The sequence below is a fragment of the Corvus kubaryi genome, unplaced genomic scaffold (assembly GCF_017639235.1).
Source record: "Corvus kubaryi isolate FWS band 111438036 unplaced genomic scaffold, C.kubaryi_AGA036_p1.0 split3-73, whole genome shotgun sequence".
NCBI classification, from domain to species: domain Eukaryota; kingdom Metazoa; phylum Chordata; class Aves; order Passeriformes; family Corvidae; genus Corvus; species Corvus kubaryi.
Genome location: NW_024582091.1, coordinates 16,956,853 through 16,974,078, shown reverse-complemented (window position 1 = coordinate 16,974,078; position 17,226 = coordinate 16,956,853). Strand labels below are relative to the sequence as shown.

Here is a 17,226-nt window from a genome sequence, read left to right as displayed (position 1 = left end):
CTTGTGATTCTATCCTCTTCCAGTTCAAATGTTTTTCTCCAGATGCTTCCCAAACTACAGTCCACACAGACCTCGTGGTGGTCAAATACTTGATGTATTTGTGACTTTTCTTCTGGCCATATGAAAACAACTGTGACATGTTGGTGTTCTTGGGTTCTGTTCATACATGCCCAGAATGAGCATGCAGTGGATGTACCTTCCCCAGCCTAAGATGCCTTCTTTCTTTTTCAGGTGTGTGAGAAAGAGAAATTGCTCTCCGAAAGGAACCAGCTGAAAGCAAGCATGGGAGAATTGTTAGACAACTTCTCGTGTCTTTCCCAAGAAGTGTGTAGAGACATGCAGAGCCCGGAACAGATCCAAGCTCTCCACCGATACTGCCCCGTTCTCAGACCCATGGATCTACAGCCAGTCACCACCATCAGCCCCACCCCAGCTGGTGTGGAGCAGAGCCTGGTGACCTCCCAGTGCGTCGGGGAGAGCATGCAGTGCTGCTCGGAGCAAGGCTCAGTGCAACTGGGAGCACCCTGGCTGCCCAACAACATCTCGGAAAATTGTTCAGCTGGCGGGGGGTTGGATGGAGCTGACGCAGGTACTTACCCCGAGAGAGAGCTTCCACCAGAGCAGAGCAGCCAAACGGTCACGGTAGACTTCTGTCAGGAAATGACTGATAAATGTACAACAGATGAGCAGCCTAGGAAAGATTACACCTAGTGACTCGTAACCTTAACATTACACCTGGTCAGGTGTTCTTCAGTCAGCCAGTGGCAGTGTTCATTTGTTGTCTAGAAGAACGTATTTGGTGCACACTACAGTGGTCTTAGCAGCAATACTGTTTTTAAGTATTCCCTCCTCTCTACAAGCAGGAGTTCTCTTCACAATGGTGCTATCCCTTGCTCAGGCAGGGAACGAAGCAGTGGCAACACTGTCTGTTTTTGTATGTTGATTTCAATCTTAACAGGGATGGACATAACACCTCTGAGGACCCAACCACAGCTTTTTTCTCAGTGGCCCATGTCACAAAACCCTAACTCAGGAATTTCCTCTGAATGTTCAATTTTTCATTGAAGACAGCTTCTTTACACATCAAAGTTTTATAGCTAAACTGTACATATTATATATAATATATATAAAATATATATATCCATATGCAAGAGTCCCTGCATGCCTCAGTTTTTCTCATCCTACAAACTGGAAGCTTTCATTTCTATTGTACAAACAAGTTCCAACATTCCTTTTTGTCTTCGATGCTAGAACTAGTTTGGTAACTTGTTACATGATAATTTTTTCCTCAGTTCGCAGTTCAGCAATAGCATTCAATTTGTACTTATTTATAAAATTTTAATGTTGGAAACTTATTTGAGATTTTATTATAGACAATTTTTTTGGCACAGCCATTTTGTGCCACTTGAGCAATGTGGAATTATTTTATTTTCTTGCAGATACTGTACAGTAATGGTCAACTTTGCCACTTGCACTGAGTTTCTGGTCAAACCTCTTTTCATAAATGAAGTCACGACTTCAGAATAACTTGAGTATATGGTTTTCTTTGCTTTATGGCTTAAAGGAAATAGAAAATTTTTAGCTAATAGACAAACACTCAGGAGCTCATTATGTAGTAAAAACGGTCTTGCCAAATACTGAATTCACTATACAATTTGTAAAGAGAATCTGCTTGAATTATTTTTATATTTAGACTTCTTTCTGTTTCACAAACCAAGTTTAAGTGCTGTTAATGATGCTTTTGGAGTCTTATAGGGGAAAGTATATTTCACTCTTTAGAGAAAAGTGTATTTGACAACTGGATCAATTCATCATATGTTCCACGAAGTAAGGCAAACAGAGATCTCATCAATATACTTGGGGGCTTTTTCTCCAGCCCCACTCTGCATCCTTTACTCATGGAAGCAACTGCTGCTCCGGCTAGTCCCCAGAGCCTGACCTCAGCTGTCCTCAGACATTACCTGTTCTCCCCACCAGACCCAAGTTGCAGAGGTGGGTCTGGTGAAGTCTGTGACCCTGCCTAGGTAGGCGGAGTTGCAGGATCACACCCCTAGTTGTTAACTTTGGCTTCCTTATGGAAGTCCAGCTAGCACTGTATCCTGTAAGAGCAAAACATACGTTTGCCAACACCCGATTTGGTCACTTACCCATCAAATTCTTGTGTTCCAGGATCCTCTCATCCTGCAGCATTGCCCTCAGCACAAGCTGCAGCTAAAAGAATGCTGTCTCAAAGGAGACTACTCAGTGAATTGGCTTAGTTGTAACTGTATTGGACTTGTATCTTAATGTTGACTCATGTTATGACTGTGTGAGACAGCAGCTTTCCAAGCATAACATCTGTATGTACAGTGTAGACAGAAGAACAACCTCCTAATGCTTTTTTAATAATTATTACTATTCTAAGTGTACTGAGTTTTTATTTTGTGGTTCTTTGCCCTATGTGTGCCAGGTTGTGTGGCTTTATCGACGACAACTGTCATGTGCTTTATTGGCTGATATTGTTTGTTCTCGCTGAAAAAAAAATGACCAGCTGTTCACACCTGTTAAAAAAAAAGGAAGTGTGGGGAAGCAGCTTCTCAGAAGCACTAAGTGATAATGTGGTCTTCTGTGCTAACGTTTACACTAGAGGTGTGCGCTGGTGGTTTTTTGAGGCACTCAAGTAGATCAGCATCTTGAACCCTGGAGGAGGAATCAGCTCCCTCTCTCCACTTTCTTCCATCTTCAGACTGTGCTCATGGACTGTCGCCCACTCGCCACAAAGTCTTGCTTTTATCCTCTTCATCCAAACTATTGTAGCCAAGCTACTGAGGAGGAAATGCATATAGCATGTGCCATGTTTGTTGAAAATACTTTTTTCCCCGCATGTACAAAGAAAAACTAGTATATAATGTAGGAAAATATTTATGTTTAAGTATTAATCATTACTGTACAAAATCCTTACCTTTAAATGTTCAAAAATATACAAATGCCATAAACTCCTAGTTCACATGATTGAAAAAGGGGGAGGAGTTGTCCTATCTTTTTAGAAGAGCTTAACCTAAAAATATCTGAACCCCCTCCCAGCCATCCTTTGCAGGTAACTTCACTGAGAAGCTCTTTGGCGGGAGGGTGGGATTTGATTTTCCTTTGAATTCGTTGACGTTGCAAAGCAGTTCTGTGCTTCGCAGAGAAGTTTTGTTTCTATGAGACCATGTTGAAAGCTAGAATTTAAAACTAAATGTGAATCACATTATAGAGTCATAGCTACTTGGGGGGGCTGGGGGCGGGTGGGAGGGAAGGGTCAACTGACACAGTATTTTAAAGATGTTTTTCTGTTGCCTTTTTTATTTTTAAGTGACCTCCTATATATATGAATAGATAGAATGTTTTATGAGTATAAAACCAAGTTTTAACTTGCTTCCTGACATGAAGATTTACTCTACTAACAACTCATGTGCAACTGGTACTCTTGACCTCATTCCAACGGTTTAAAAAACCCACCCACACAACCCATTGCGCTGCAGCTCTTAGGTTTGACCTGGCCTCATACTGGTGCTGGGTCTCTTGATTTCCTCTACCTTGGGAACTGATATTTAAAACCACTGCTCAAATAAGTGTCTCTTCCTCAACCTTTCGCTCGTGTCTCTCTTTCCCTCCCCTGCAAGCTTTTCTGGATGTTTGATTTCATTCTTTCCCATTAGAAGTGGCTGATTTTGTGTCATTGCTTCCTATATTTACATGTATCATGGTTTTTCAGTGGGGTTTTTTTGGTGGTGGTGGTGGTTGCTGTTTGTTTCTATTTTGTTTTGAGGGGTTTTTTTGCTATTTTGAACCATGTGGCTTTCAAAGCAGTTACTGGGCTAACATTAAAGGAAGATACTGGGAGAATTAGTTTCAGACCTGGACGCCAGTTTACATACCCAACCATTCTTTTCTCACAAAGACAAACCAAGTGACCACAAAATATCATTGGGAAGAGCGAAAAAAATCTGACAGCAGAATTTTAAGAGTTTGGCCAGTGGTCACTGTGATCTTAAGAATCTCTTTGCATTTGTCCAAGAGGATACATGCAGCATCTGTCCTGCCGGGCGTTGCTTGGGAATGGCGTGGTGAGACCCCATCTCCCCGCTGAGCACTGTACTGCTCCCATGGGCATGTGAGTCCTTGGAGCTCTGTCCAGTCTGTATCTAGTCCTCCTTTTCCTCTGCTATTGCTATACTTGTATTGCCAGGAAACCTCATTTCATTTAGGCTTGTTATGCTTTGTCAGGTGAGTACTACACTATATAATGTGTTTGTTTCTCTGCGTTCTCTGGGGGTGCCTTGAACACAATTAAAGCTCATTGCAAGCTGATTCTGGAACAAAAAGGTAGTGAAAAAATATATTTAAAAAAAAAAAAAAGAGAGAGAGAGGAAAATCAAACGGAAAACAAAATGGAAAACAAGCAAAACAAAAGCAAAAATGTTGGCTGTGTTATCAGGAGATCCCAGTATTTATATCACTGACTTCCTAACGTGATGACTCAGGCGTCAAGAGTTTGATGCTGCAGTATAAAACTATTATTTTATATATTGTACAAGTAATTTATTAAATGTCTTTCTAAGGGTATATGCTGCTTTTAAGATGCACTATATTTTTGGATCTAATCCCTGTATTATTTTTTTCCCAAGGAAGTAAAATGTGCTGCAAAAGCAAGCCACAGTGATTAGTATGCTAACTGCTACTTCTCTTTAAAAAGGAGAGTGGGAACGAGATACATAACTTTGCTAAGTGGATTAAGTCCTGCCAGAGAAATGATTAATGCTGATAGTGTGGTTGTTAATCTGGAATGCGACACTTCGTCAAGTCTGTATCCTAAAGAGTGCTTACATAGAAGTTAAAATGCCTAGATATATGTTTAATTTTTTTAATATGTGACTTCATGATTGCCTAGTAAATAAAACAAATCTGCATGCTGGACTCACTATAATCCTGTAATAAAATGAAAACTGATCCACGAGGAGAAAGCATGGTGAAGTGTTGCGATTCCAGAATCAACACCACATCCTCACCTGTGTCTTGTAATCCACTGCTGTGATGGTGAAGAGAGAGCAAGGGGTGCACTTGCAGAATAGGAGACCCACAGTGAATTTTGCAGTGAGATAAAGTGAACTTTTGCCAGGTTTCCACAGGCTTACATTTTGCTCCACTTCACATCCTCTACCACTGCAACATGGAGTGCTGCTTCCACCTTTTTTTTTCCTGATCTGAGATGATTTTGAAGGTGCCTCTGGGTGAATGTTGTAGCCTATGGCTACATCATTTTAAAAGTCTCTATTTTAGGGCTGCCTTGAGAAGTTTTAGCTCAGTATGAGCAGCGTCTTTGCATAAGGAGGGGATCTGCTAAGTATGGAGCAGTTTTATTTTTATCAGAAGTGAGGTGAAACTAAAACTATTAACATAAAGAATTTCTGCTCTTTCCTGTTAGAAATTTTCTCAACAGATTTTTACTTCATTTCAGTTTTGTCTCTGCCAACACAGTCCAAGCTAATTTTGCATCCATATATAAGATATGTGTATGTATGTATACATACATCTATAATTCTAGTCAGAGTGTGTGTTTGTGTATTTTCCTGTTTATAATACATATATGTATATTTATAATACTCCCTGGAGTATTTTATGACTCAGGCATCAGGTCTGATGCTGTAGAATACAATATATGTGTATATGCATATGTTCAAATACTGTGTGTATATTTAAAAGATCTATTGTTGGTGGTCTGTAGAATAATTATTCCCTTTACTCTCAAAATTTTAATGGCATTACTTGCAAAGACTAAGTGTACAGTATTTTCCTACACTCCACCAAGATAGGTATTATTTATATCGAAGTCAATTATTGATATGCATTTTAAGGTATTACACGGATAATATTGCCATTTTTGCAAACAAAATCACTTTTGGGCAGGAAAGAATAATAAAAATATCTTTTTATGAGCTCATTACCCCAACCAAACAACTGCTAAAAAGCCAGTTAGATGACTCCTGTTCTTGTACAAACTTAAGAGACTGTGGGCAGAGCCCTTGCCATAAGTGAAAGTCACTGTGTGGTTCATGCAGTGCCACTGTTGTCCCTTTTGGCTAATTAAGGGCATGCAGAAAAAAACTAGCATCCCAAAATAGAAATGGCAACTGGCAGTGTTTGATTTCATTGATTGCTTAGAAGCAGAGATCGTCCCAGGCTACAAACCCAAATGACTCCCCCCCGTTTTGGAGGGAGCCAAGCAGGGGCTGCAGTCGACGGTGGGCTCATCCCTGCAGCCAGAGGAGCCCACACTCTGGGATGTGGGCAGAGGAGGGAGCAGCTGCCCCGTGCTGGGAGCTGTGGCTGGCACCCCGTGCCCAGGCCAGTGGTACCCTGCATCTGTGATGTACCCGAGAGAAATGTGCATGTCCTGTTCCCACTACTGCGTTCGCTCTGCCTGAAGCTCTCTGGATCCCTCAGACCAGCAGGAATGATACTAAACACTTTGGTGATATTCGGTGCGTGGTTGTTTACTCAAAGTTCCAAGCATCACCTTTGATTTCAAGGGTGGGGATGCCCTAAGAGTTTGTTCCAGAACCAGTTGGTTACAAGTGCACCTCTTATATATGCCTTACAAACTTCAGAGGCCATATTCAAAACAGGGTTTTATCAGTGTATGCAAGGGGGTGCAACCCCTCTTCTCTTCCTCCCCAGGTCAAACAGTATGGACAGTTTTCACACATATCTACCTGTATAACCCTCTGTACCTCTCATAACTGGTCAATGACTGTAACAGGTTACATCAGGTGTTTTTTCTACATACTTTTTACACAAATTCTATGCGATTAATGTAACTTAATTCAATGCATCATTTTATTGTACTAGTTCTTAAGCTTGTCTTTATTTTTTTTTCTAGGTGACTGTGGTTTCTTGTGATTTTTATTGTATAAATAAATGAGGTGGCTGTTGATGCTTACTCTCTGTTACTAAGAATTTTTACCTTTTTGGAAGAAAGCATTGCTATGAACTAATGAATTTAAAATGTCATTTACTCATTGTAAATACAGTATTGTGCAAAAAAACAAAAATGAAAAAAAACCACCCAACCCTTTTCATTCATTTGAATTGCTAGTGTTAACTGAATTTTGTCTAGACACCATTTCTGTTGATGAAATAAAGACATATCATTATGTATTGTAAATCGCCTCATCTTGACTCTGAAATCGATGTTGCAGGGCTCGGTTAACACGTAGATTGTAGGTGAGATTCAGGAGGGTAGGTTGGGTGTGCTTGTTACTGCCAGGTGAATCTCTAGACTGATGAAGAGACTTCTACTCACGTGGTCCCACTGCTAATTCACTAGTAGTCTTTGATCCAGGGATCCAGTTACCTTTGATCTGCAGGAACAGCCCAGGGTGTTCCTTTGCAAACGTGAAATAAGTTTTTTTGGAAAATCAAATAAGCTGTATCTATATGCATTCCCCTAGTGCATGACTTCAGGCAATTCTGCTCAGTCTTTGTTTTGGTCTTCTGAAGAGCCAGTGTTCTTATTGGAAGGTAAGGGAAGAGGCTGAGGTTTGTTTCCCCTTTAAGGAAAACGTGAGAGAAACTTAGAGAGGTTTCTGTAGAAACAAAACATAGCTGAAAAGTCTCTGTAGTGTTCCTCTCTGAAAGAGGAAACCTGTGCCATGGACCATTAGCAGAAAAGCCAGAAAGGAAAGAAGAAATTACAACAGCTTCGGATGCTATTACCACAAGCAGGACATGGGGTCTAGCGGGGACTGTTTGTGCTGTGGGGCTCCCACATCAACCACCTCTCTCCTTGTGTCAGACACAAGCTGGGAGCCTGCTCAATAGCTTGGCAGGAGACCCTGGGAGGGGGAATGGCGTGACCAGTTGTCCTACCCTGGCCCACATGCTTGCTGGCTGTGGAGTGGGGAGGAGGGCAAGCTGCTAGAGGGAGGTCTCCAGGCTTTTTTTATCACCAAACAGGAGACCGTAGATCGTGTTCCCTGGGCCACCAACCTTAGAGATGCAAGCTGCATTCTCCTCCATCTGCAGCAGTGAAAGTTGCCTGCAGTGTTTCAGTCTTAAGGTTCTCATGGAAGAAAATCAGACACTACTTTCCATTGCATTACTCAGTTTTCTGAATCTTCCTGTTGAGCATGTATGAATATGATGAAGGCTTCCCACCCTATCAAATCTGTCAGAAGATGTTGCATCCACTGCATCTACACAGCCTGGCAGTAGACAAAGTACTTTAGCAAAGCTGTTTCTCCATCCCTCAGTTGTTACTGGCATTTAATGGCCACCATTTCAAGTATTTCCTTTTTTTTTTTTTTTTTTGCCTTAAAATACTGAACAAATGCACAGGCAATTTGTCAATGAGTTTCTAGTGAGGCAGAATATGAATGTAAATCACACGCACTTGAAAAACACAAAACACTGCAATCTTTATGCTTGAGTTATTTTCCAGCAGTCCTGCTTTCTGCTAGCCTTGCCTTACAGTTGTCAAGTCATGGAGGATTTTTATGTTTAGGGAAAGCTGCATAGCAAACGAACTTGTTCCAAGCATCGCTCCCTGCTGAGCTGATAGCAAATGTGAACTGTGATAAGCTTGACAAATAAAAGCAGCTTAAAGTATGTGGCCAGAAACAGGGTCAGGGACAGTCAGAAGAAAGTGCTTTATTTTCCAGGTACACAAGTGGAAGTGATGCTTTCTTGGGCTGCATAAAACCCAGAAAGCCAACCCTCCAGAGCTAGGCTGTCCTAGCAAACTGAAACGAGCTCTTTTTGGCTTTGCTTGTCTTTTGGTTCTTCTGTATGAATTAATGAGACTGTGAAACAAATAAGATTTTTGTGACCATGATGTGATCTTCTCAAACAGCAAACTAAAAAGTATAGATGTTTTGCACTTAAATTGTCTGATATCAGTTTCAATTTTGAATCCAAAAGCATTAGCTATGAGGAGGCTACATTAGCATGGAAAAGCTCTATCAGAGTTTGAGGATTGCATTAGCAAAGGCAGACGAGCAGCAGGTATTCTTCAACTGTTTTTTTCCCTTGCTTTAATTTTCTGTCCTTTCAGATTCTGTGAGTGTTTCCTCTGTCTTTTTATTCATTGGCTGTTGAAGTCTGGAGAGATAGAGACCATGTAGCCTTCCAGGTTACTTTCAAATCAAACTATTCCTTTCTTGTCAGTGGCTTGGGTCTTACGCTACCTTGAAGGTCTGTGGATCAGGCTGGTTTCTGATATGAACACCACTAGCATGCACAAGAAGTTGTACATCCCAAAACGCTCCCTCAAAGACACAAGGGTGTTTCTGCAGTGGCAGCACACACTGACAAGATCCAGCTCAGTCTACGTGAGAGAAATCTTGAGTCGTGGAGAGAGCTACCCATTAACACCAGCAGTCAGAGTACAGTACAGCTGGGATTGGCATGAAATGGAGGAATAAGTGTTTGCTTCTTTAAACTGTATTATCAATTACACATTATAGCAGCGGGAGAGGGGAACACAGCAACAGAAAATCTGCTTTTTGTCTCTCTGCTGAAGGCAGTTTGTGCTCGATCCCTTCGTTTATTTCTTCTCCTTAGAATGTCCTTACTTTTTCATGATGGATGATAGTTCTAGGAGCATACTCTGAAAGATAACAAGAGAAAGAAAGCATGAATTGGCTTAAAGGAGAAAAACAAATGCTATCATAGTAATTAACCCCAACACATAGTGAAGGGTATCTGGTGTTTAGCTGACAACAAACTTGCCTTGTAGGGCTTTGGTCAATGCTAAGGGGAGGGTGGGAAGAGGGGCAACACCTTGCTTTTAAACCAGAATAAACACATGAATGCATTAGAGTGACCAGCAGGTTGAGGGAGGCGATTCTCCCTCTCTACGCGGCTCCTGTGAGACCTCACCTGGAGTGTTGCATCTAGCTCTGGGACCCTGATATAAGAATGTCATTGGAGCTGCTGGAGTAAGTCCAGCGGAGGGCTGTGAAGATGGGCAGAGAGGCTGGGACACCTGTCCTATGAAGACAGGCCGAGTTGGGGCTGTTCAGCCTGGAGAAGAGAAGGCTTCAGGGAGACCTTATAGCACCTCCCAGTACCTAAAGAGGGCCTACAACAGAGCTGTAGAGGGACTGGTAGCAAGGGCATGTAGTGATAGGACAAAGGGTAATGGCTTCAAACTGAGAGTAGGTTTATATTAGGTTTTAGGAAGAAATTCTTTACTATGAGGGTGGTGAGGCACGGAAACAGGTTCCCCTGAGCAGTGGTGGATGTGCCATCCCTGGAAGTGTTCAAGGCCAGGTTGGGTGGGGCTTTGAGCAATGTTGTCTAGTGGGAGGTGTCCCTGCCCATGGGGGTGGGGGTTGGAACTAGATTATTTTTAAGGTCCTTTTAAACCCAAACCATTCTGATTCTATAATTCTGTGGTTTAATAATTTGTTTGAAATCAGTGAACCCATCCTAGAGCTCTTCCTATACCTAGTAAGGGGGCTTGTATATTTTTGAATTCTTTAAAACCTAACAAAGACAGACTCAATTAAACAAGTTCCACTTTCTAAAATCCAGCTTGTTTGTTGCTGCACAAATCCTCAGAGGGGTTAATTAGTGTTCAACTGCTGCTAACACCCAAAGTTTATCTGTGTTTGTGCAACTGGTGAATGGTTACATTTGGGTGGCCAAGTGGCTTTTGCAGAATAATTGGTACACTTGCTTTCATCACCACAAGCTTCTTCTGAGTGCTCCAGGGCAGAATAAGATACAAACACTGTGGGATTTATTTATTTTTTTAAAGAGGTGTTTTCACGGCAAAGCTGTACAAAACCAGCAGTAGTTACCAGAGGTGTAAATGTGAATACCTATAAGGATTCTCAAAAATCCTAGAGGAACACAGGGTTTTTCCACTCCCTCACCCTACCTCTAGATTTTCCTGGTGGAGCTCAGCTGTATAAATAACTCCTCCATGGTTATCAGGTTTGTTATTTCAATGTACATTCACTCTTATCAAGCTGTTGCAGCCCCAGAAGCAAGAGCAGGTGAGCAGCTAGTTAAATGAGTGGATATTTATTCCTTACATGTTGTTGAAAGGTTGAATAAACATGCCATGTTCTGAAGAAGATGGCAAGCACTCATGCTGAACAGCAGCTTTCTCCTCCCTATCCTGCTCACTATGGAGTGTTTTCCCAGTGGGTAAGAGGCTCAAAGCTGAATGGAGAATTGAGAAGCAGGAAAAAATTGAACAGCATAGAGGAATAAAAGAGCAGTGCAATGAGGAAAACCAAACCTAGTGAATTGTAAAATTTCCCCAACTTTGACAGAACCAGGATTTCAGCCCCAGAGACTTCCTTTTCTGAAAATGAATAAAATCAGCAGCCCTATCTCAGACCAATTCTGCAATCTGAGGGTATCAGCGTCACCACCTGCTTCATTGTCAATTTTATCCCTTCATTCACCATGAGAAGGGAGCCTGGCTTTTAAAGATACATTGGTTACTTTGTAGCCAAAAATACAGACTTAGAAAAATTACACTGTGAAAGCACAGGGCGCTCTGGAGGAGAGGATGGGGAAGATGCCGCACTTCTTGAAAAACAAAAATCTGGAGTGTCTAAAAGGCCTAATTCTTTATGAAAATCTTGATCTAGTAATTTTGGTTGCTAAGAACATTACACATCTTCTAGTGATTTCCAGTTTTGTTTTGTGATTTAGGAACTTATCATGGCTTCATGAAGAAACACAACCATTAGATAATGTCAAGCCCCCCATCTTCTTGGAATACCCTTGGGTACTCTAGCAAGAGCACTAGCACAGTAGTTCTCTTAATACAGATTTAGGCATGGGTTGCAAATGTGATAATTAGTTCCAAGTCATCTGAAAGTTGGTGCCTTTGTGAAGAGAATTGCCAATCTAGTGTACATGTTCCAAATCCCAGTTAGCCAAATTAAAACTTCTAGGTTTTAGAGTACACCATAGAATTCTTTAGAAAATTATCACATGGATAAAGACCAGAAAGAACTGATACTGGACATGCTCAGGTAGCATGCAACTGGAATCCTCTGCTTTAGAAGGGCAGGAAACACGACTAGCAAAGACTTCAAATGCAGCTAGCAAGCAAATACCAGCCAGCCTCCAGCTTTTGTAGAAATGCTTGCATTCAGCTATTGAATTGGGATGACACTGCGACACTCTGAAGATGGAACCTCAGGCTGTGGTCATCTCAGATGAGCTTTCTGTTCGTTCTGTAATTGTTCCCTGGTTTGCAGAAAATGGGTGAGGAGGAAGACTGCTTGATTCTGGCAAACGGTGCCTTTGGAAGTAAAGCTGCCGTCTTCTCTAACTGGTCATTTGGAGTGCTCAGATCTGTTTTTCATGGCCCCCAGAGATAAGAAGAGAGTTATTGGATGGTTGTAATGGCTTCACACAGCCCTGCATGCACAGGCTGTGAGACAACCACCCTCAGTGCAATCCCCCGAGAGTGCCTATTCTGGGCTGTAATTCCTGGCCCTGCCTATTTTCAAGAGAGCACAGGTTGTATCGGTACTCGTTATATACTGACCTTTGACTGCATCAGTCAATTAATCTTATCAGGCTTAAGCATGGATTATCCATTAGTCAAGACCCTGACTGGTGCAAATTATTAGGGTTTTTTCTCATAATATCATTCATGTGCAGAGTCCTATTGACAGCAGCATAATTCCTACACACCTTTGTGGATCCAGCTCCTGGCTGTCAGTTATGATTGTGGATATACTAAATTCAGTGAAGCTCTTTTCACTCAGCTGTGTGTGAAAAGCTGCCATTTAAGACCTGCTTTGCCTAATGGTGTCTGGCAGCCTGGGATCATGCAGAAGATGCCCTCTTGCTCCACAGCTATATCTCCCCTAAAATAAAAGTTAAAATGTGGTGAGAGATGCAAACCTTAGGGCAGAACTATGTGTGTACCCACCATATTTCACAGAAGATAAGATACTGTATATTCTCTAAAATGTATCCTCTAAGTGAGCCTTGGAAATTATTAATGTGGAGATAGTTATCAGTGAAAAAATTGTTTTCTGTCACTTCAAAGCATGCTGAATGTGGTCCTCAGGACCAAGGTTTTGGAGACTTGCAGATAGTCTGACTTCAGCTGTACACAGTTGCTGGATTCCCCTGTCAGCGTAGAGTTTTGTAACATTATATTGAGATTAGCTCATCCATACAGTCAGCAATGCTCTTGTCACTGTGTTTAGGTGGAATGAAATCAGTTAGAAATAACCCTCATGTCATGCATTGACTCCATCTTTGCTTTGCTATGTGCTCGAAGGTCCAGTTTTGGTATTCTGTCCTCAGAATCTAATAAACCTAAAGCTTGACCAGCAGTGCCTCAAAAAAAGGTATTTTTTTTCCCAATGGATCTTTAGCCAAATAAGTTTTTTAGGTTTTCTGTCTCTCTCACTTTGGCTTCCTCGTCTGAATAATGATTAACTTTGGACAATGCAGTGTGAAAGAAACAGAACTGAACATGAAGAGTGAGTAGTTTGGGTGTAAAACTAAACAGTTGCAATGTAAATATTTTGTCAGGGGTTTATGCTGCAGTTGGACGCGAAATGATGAAATGGCTCTTCATCTCCACCAATTCCAGATGAGGAAGTTTTAAACAGCCTTCTAGTTTGCACTGTGGCCAAACATGGTTGCCCTGTATAAATTCTACCAATGGGAAAGGCATTTCTTCTTTCTTATATACAGAGATGGTCTGGTTTGAACTGAAGTCTGAAAAAGTTGAGGAATCCTGATAGCCAAACATGCATTTTGTATTCAGTATCCTACTGCGCTGTTTCATAAGGGCTTTCAGTGAAGAACTAAATGAATTCTCTCTTAAGGGTCCAAAGCAACCTTTCCTCCAAAGAGGAAGTCCTAAGAAGAACTTCCTGTTCTCTTTGAGAGAGGCAGTTTTGTACTTATGAAAAAAATCCCATGATATGACCTGACCAATTACTATCCACCACCTGGTCTTCATAGTTTGATCCAGAGGGTGCAATACATTACAAGAGGTAATCTTAAAACATTTATTTGTGCCTAATGATTATTGTTTACTTGTAAGAGATTCAGTTTTGCTGTGGAAGTGGCGGTGATAATACTGGTCAGGAAGAAGCTCATCACTGGCTGAAGATCAAGCATCCATAAACTGTACCATTAGACTTGCTCAGTACTTTCAATGTCCTGACTCACAGAGCGCAGTTGACTTGTCTGAACACTCTTGCAGTATCGGATGGATAGATTTTGTGTAGCTTTGAGGTTTTCTTTCAGCTAAGAAGAAAACTATAGTGTTTGTGGGCAGCTGCAGGTGTCCTGCTGTCTTACCACAGAACATGGGTAGGTGTTTGGTTGGAAGTTGCCAGAATGGTTATTGAGCTACAGAAAGTGATATTTTCAATGTTGAGTTGATACTCATCTCTCATTGAACCTAATATGAAGAATGCTACAGACAAACTCTGGCCAAATGGTGTGGATGAAGGGAAAAAGAAAAAACTGGAACCAGTATGGAACTAAAGATGACAGTTTGGGAAAGTTATCAAAGAAAATTGAAGAACAGTGTCAATTCTGCTATTAGGCTACCCAGCTTAGATTAGTAAAATTTAGGTTAGAACAGACTCCATTTTGGCTGTTTAGAGTATGTTTGTTCATGTGGATTCACTGTTATATTAAAAAGTGTCTGTGCTTTCTCTGCATTACTGTTGCAAGTCACCGTTAATCAGGGATGACAGTAGGATGGCATAGTTTTGTAAGCTTCATTTGGAATTTTTTAATACAATTACTTTTAAGTACTTATTTTTTTAAAAAACATGATCAATAGATTTTGAATGCTCTTATCACACAGATAAATCTAGTAATACACATTTTTCTTTTCTCCAAACATTGCCTCTCCTATGAGGAAAGGCTGAGAGAATTGGGGTTGTTCAGACTGGAGAAGAGAAGGCTCCAGGGTGACCTAGTAGTGGCCTTCCAGTAAGTAGAAGGGAGCCTACAAGAGAGCTGTAGAGGGACTTTTTGCAAGGGCTTGTAGTGATAGGACAAATGGGAATGGCTTTAAAATGAAAGAGAGTAGGTTTAGTAGGAAGAAATTCTTTATTGTGAGGGGGGTGAGGCACTGGAACAGGTTGCCAAGAGAAGTTGTGAACGCCCCATCCCTGGAAGTGTTCAAATCCAGGCTTGAAGGGGCTTCAGGCAACCTGGTCTAGTGGAAAGAGTCCCTTGACAGGGTGGGGGTTGGAACTAGATGATCTTTAAGATCCCTTCCAACCCAAATCGTTCTATGATTCTATTATTCATACATTATGATTGTCTTCTGGAAATCAAGTTAAAACATATCAAACCAATGCTGAGTGCCTTTGACCAAATTAAATGGTTAATATAGGAATTGGGGAATGCAGACTGTAAGAGTCTTCAAGTTCTAATGCCCAGGTTCCACATATTTGTGATGCACCAGCATATTTGTGTATTGAAATCAGTATTCATAAAATGCTGCAGCAGTGCCAGAGTGAAGTGCATTTGCCAAAATCTTGACTCAGTTGTATTAAGAAGTACACGTACTTTTAAATATTGTGTGCTGTAAGCAGGAAGCACCAGGTAGCACACCTACATCAGTCACATTTTAAAATGCTAGCACAAATCCTACACGTAATGATCTCCAAAGACAGCATGCTGGAGCACTGTTACTTTCAAGAGTAATGACATTGTTTTGCAAACTGACTGTATTTCTCCGAAGAGCTCCCCTGGAAGATAGAGTCATTGTCATTACACAGGAAAAGCTGCCAAGCAACTTCTGTGAGTTCGCAACAGGGTGCTACTGAAATTCTGTCTTGCTTTAAATAACTTTCTGCACTTCACCTTTTTAAAGAGCCTTCTATCTGAATATCAAAACCCAGCAGATCAACAGATTAGGCTCTAGGCCCTCTCTCTGTATTAGAAAGATTGAAGTGGAAAGTGGTTCAATTGCACCTAAGTGACAATTTAACATGGTTTATGCTGACTGGCTTATTGTAGGAACTGTCATCCCATGAAAACTGGAACCCACAAACAGTTTTTGGATGAGCAATGTAACGGTGCCTTGTGTTTCTTACCACAAAAGATTTGAAGTTGGTTGGTTGGTTTTGTTTGTTGTCTATATAAGAAAAAAAGGGGAGTGGGGGTGTTTAGGAAGAGCAAGGAAAAAAAATTGAACAGAATCTATGACTTTGAGCTTTGTGTGAAGTGATCTTGCTTATTACATGCCCCAGAAAAAGGTATTTATGGGCTTGCTACTGCAAGCGATTGTAAAGGAGCCTCTGTGCTCTCAAAGAACAAAACCTGTTATCTGAGGCAACCACAATTCAAATCACTTTTAAGAAAGCCTTGTTGATTCTTAAGTGCAAGCACTATATCTTATCAACATTATGACTGTAAGCAAGCCTAGAGCATGTGGCCAAAGAAAAGGAAGAGCTGCTGAAAAAGCAATTCTGTAGTCGTTGGCTCTGGCATTGCAATTATTTGGTGGGGGTTTTTTTAATGTAGATCTTTTGATTTATTCATTGAACAATTATTCAACTTGGAGGTCACCTCTGGGACAAACCCGAAACTGAGAGAAGTTGTGTCATTGAACTCAATGCATTCAAGGCTTCTTTTTCTTACACTGGCAGGAGCTGAAGAAATTTTCCCTGGGACAATCCTCGTCCAGTTGATTGGGATGATGGAATGAATATAAAGAAGCTGGGATTCGGTGACTTAGAGCTCCTCGGGACTCAGTAATTCCCTGGTGTTCCTGCTTTCACTGCAGAAGGAGGCCGAGCGTTTGGGAGCTTGGCTTTGTCCGGGAGGCCGCGAGGCGCTGGGGCTGTGTTGGAAGTCCTGCCCGAGTAGTCCTGCCCCCTGGCTCGTCCCCTCCTCCCCAGGGCCGGCACAGGGTGCCGGGCCTCCCCGCCGCCCCCCTCCCGCGGGCTGCCCCGGGCGCTACTTGCCATGGACACGCGGCGTCCCGAGGCGGCGGCGGGCGGCGGGCTGGGCGCGCCCTCCTCGCGGCGCTTCCCCCCCGAGCCGGAGCCGGAGCCGGAGCCGCCGCGGGAGGCGGTGCTCTCGCTGTCGCTGCCCGCCCGGCTCCCGGTGAAGGCGCGGGAGAGGAAGCTGGACTTGCGGGTGCCCGGGCAGTGCCCGCTGTCCGGGGAGTCGCCGCGCTCCTCATCCAGATCCCGGCAGGCGCTCACCCGGCTGTGCCTGCGGGGCGCCCGG

The 17,226-nt window shown here is 42.1% G+C and overlaps 2 protein-coding genes across 8 annotated transcripts in view; one reads left to right on the top strand and one right to left on the bottom strand.

The window, feature by feature from the left end:
* BACH2 (BTB domain and CNC homolog 2) overlaps window positions 1–7,186 on the top strand; it is a 187,873-nt gene extending 180,687 nt beyond the window's left edge. For all 7 annotated transcript variants that reach the window (XM_042016346.1, XM_042016344.1, XM_042016342.1 and 4 more), the window contains one exon: window positions 232–7,186. In XM_042016346.1, coding sequence (XP_041872280.1) covers window positions 232–711 — 480 coding nt within the window. In that variant the 3' untranslated portion in view covers window positions 712–7,186. The remainder of the gene's footprint in view (window positions 1–231) is intronic.
* A 9,556-nt stretch (window positions 7,187–16,742) lies between these two features.
* GJA10 (gap junction protein alpha 10) overlaps window positions 16,743–17,226 on the bottom strand; it is a 4,865-nt gene continuing 4,381 nt past the window's right edge. The window contains exon 4 of the mRNA XM_042016115.1: window positions 16,743–17,174. Coding sequence (XP_041872049.1) covers window positions 16,743–17,174 — 432 coding nt within the window. The remainder of the gene's footprint in view (window positions 17,175–17,226) is intronic.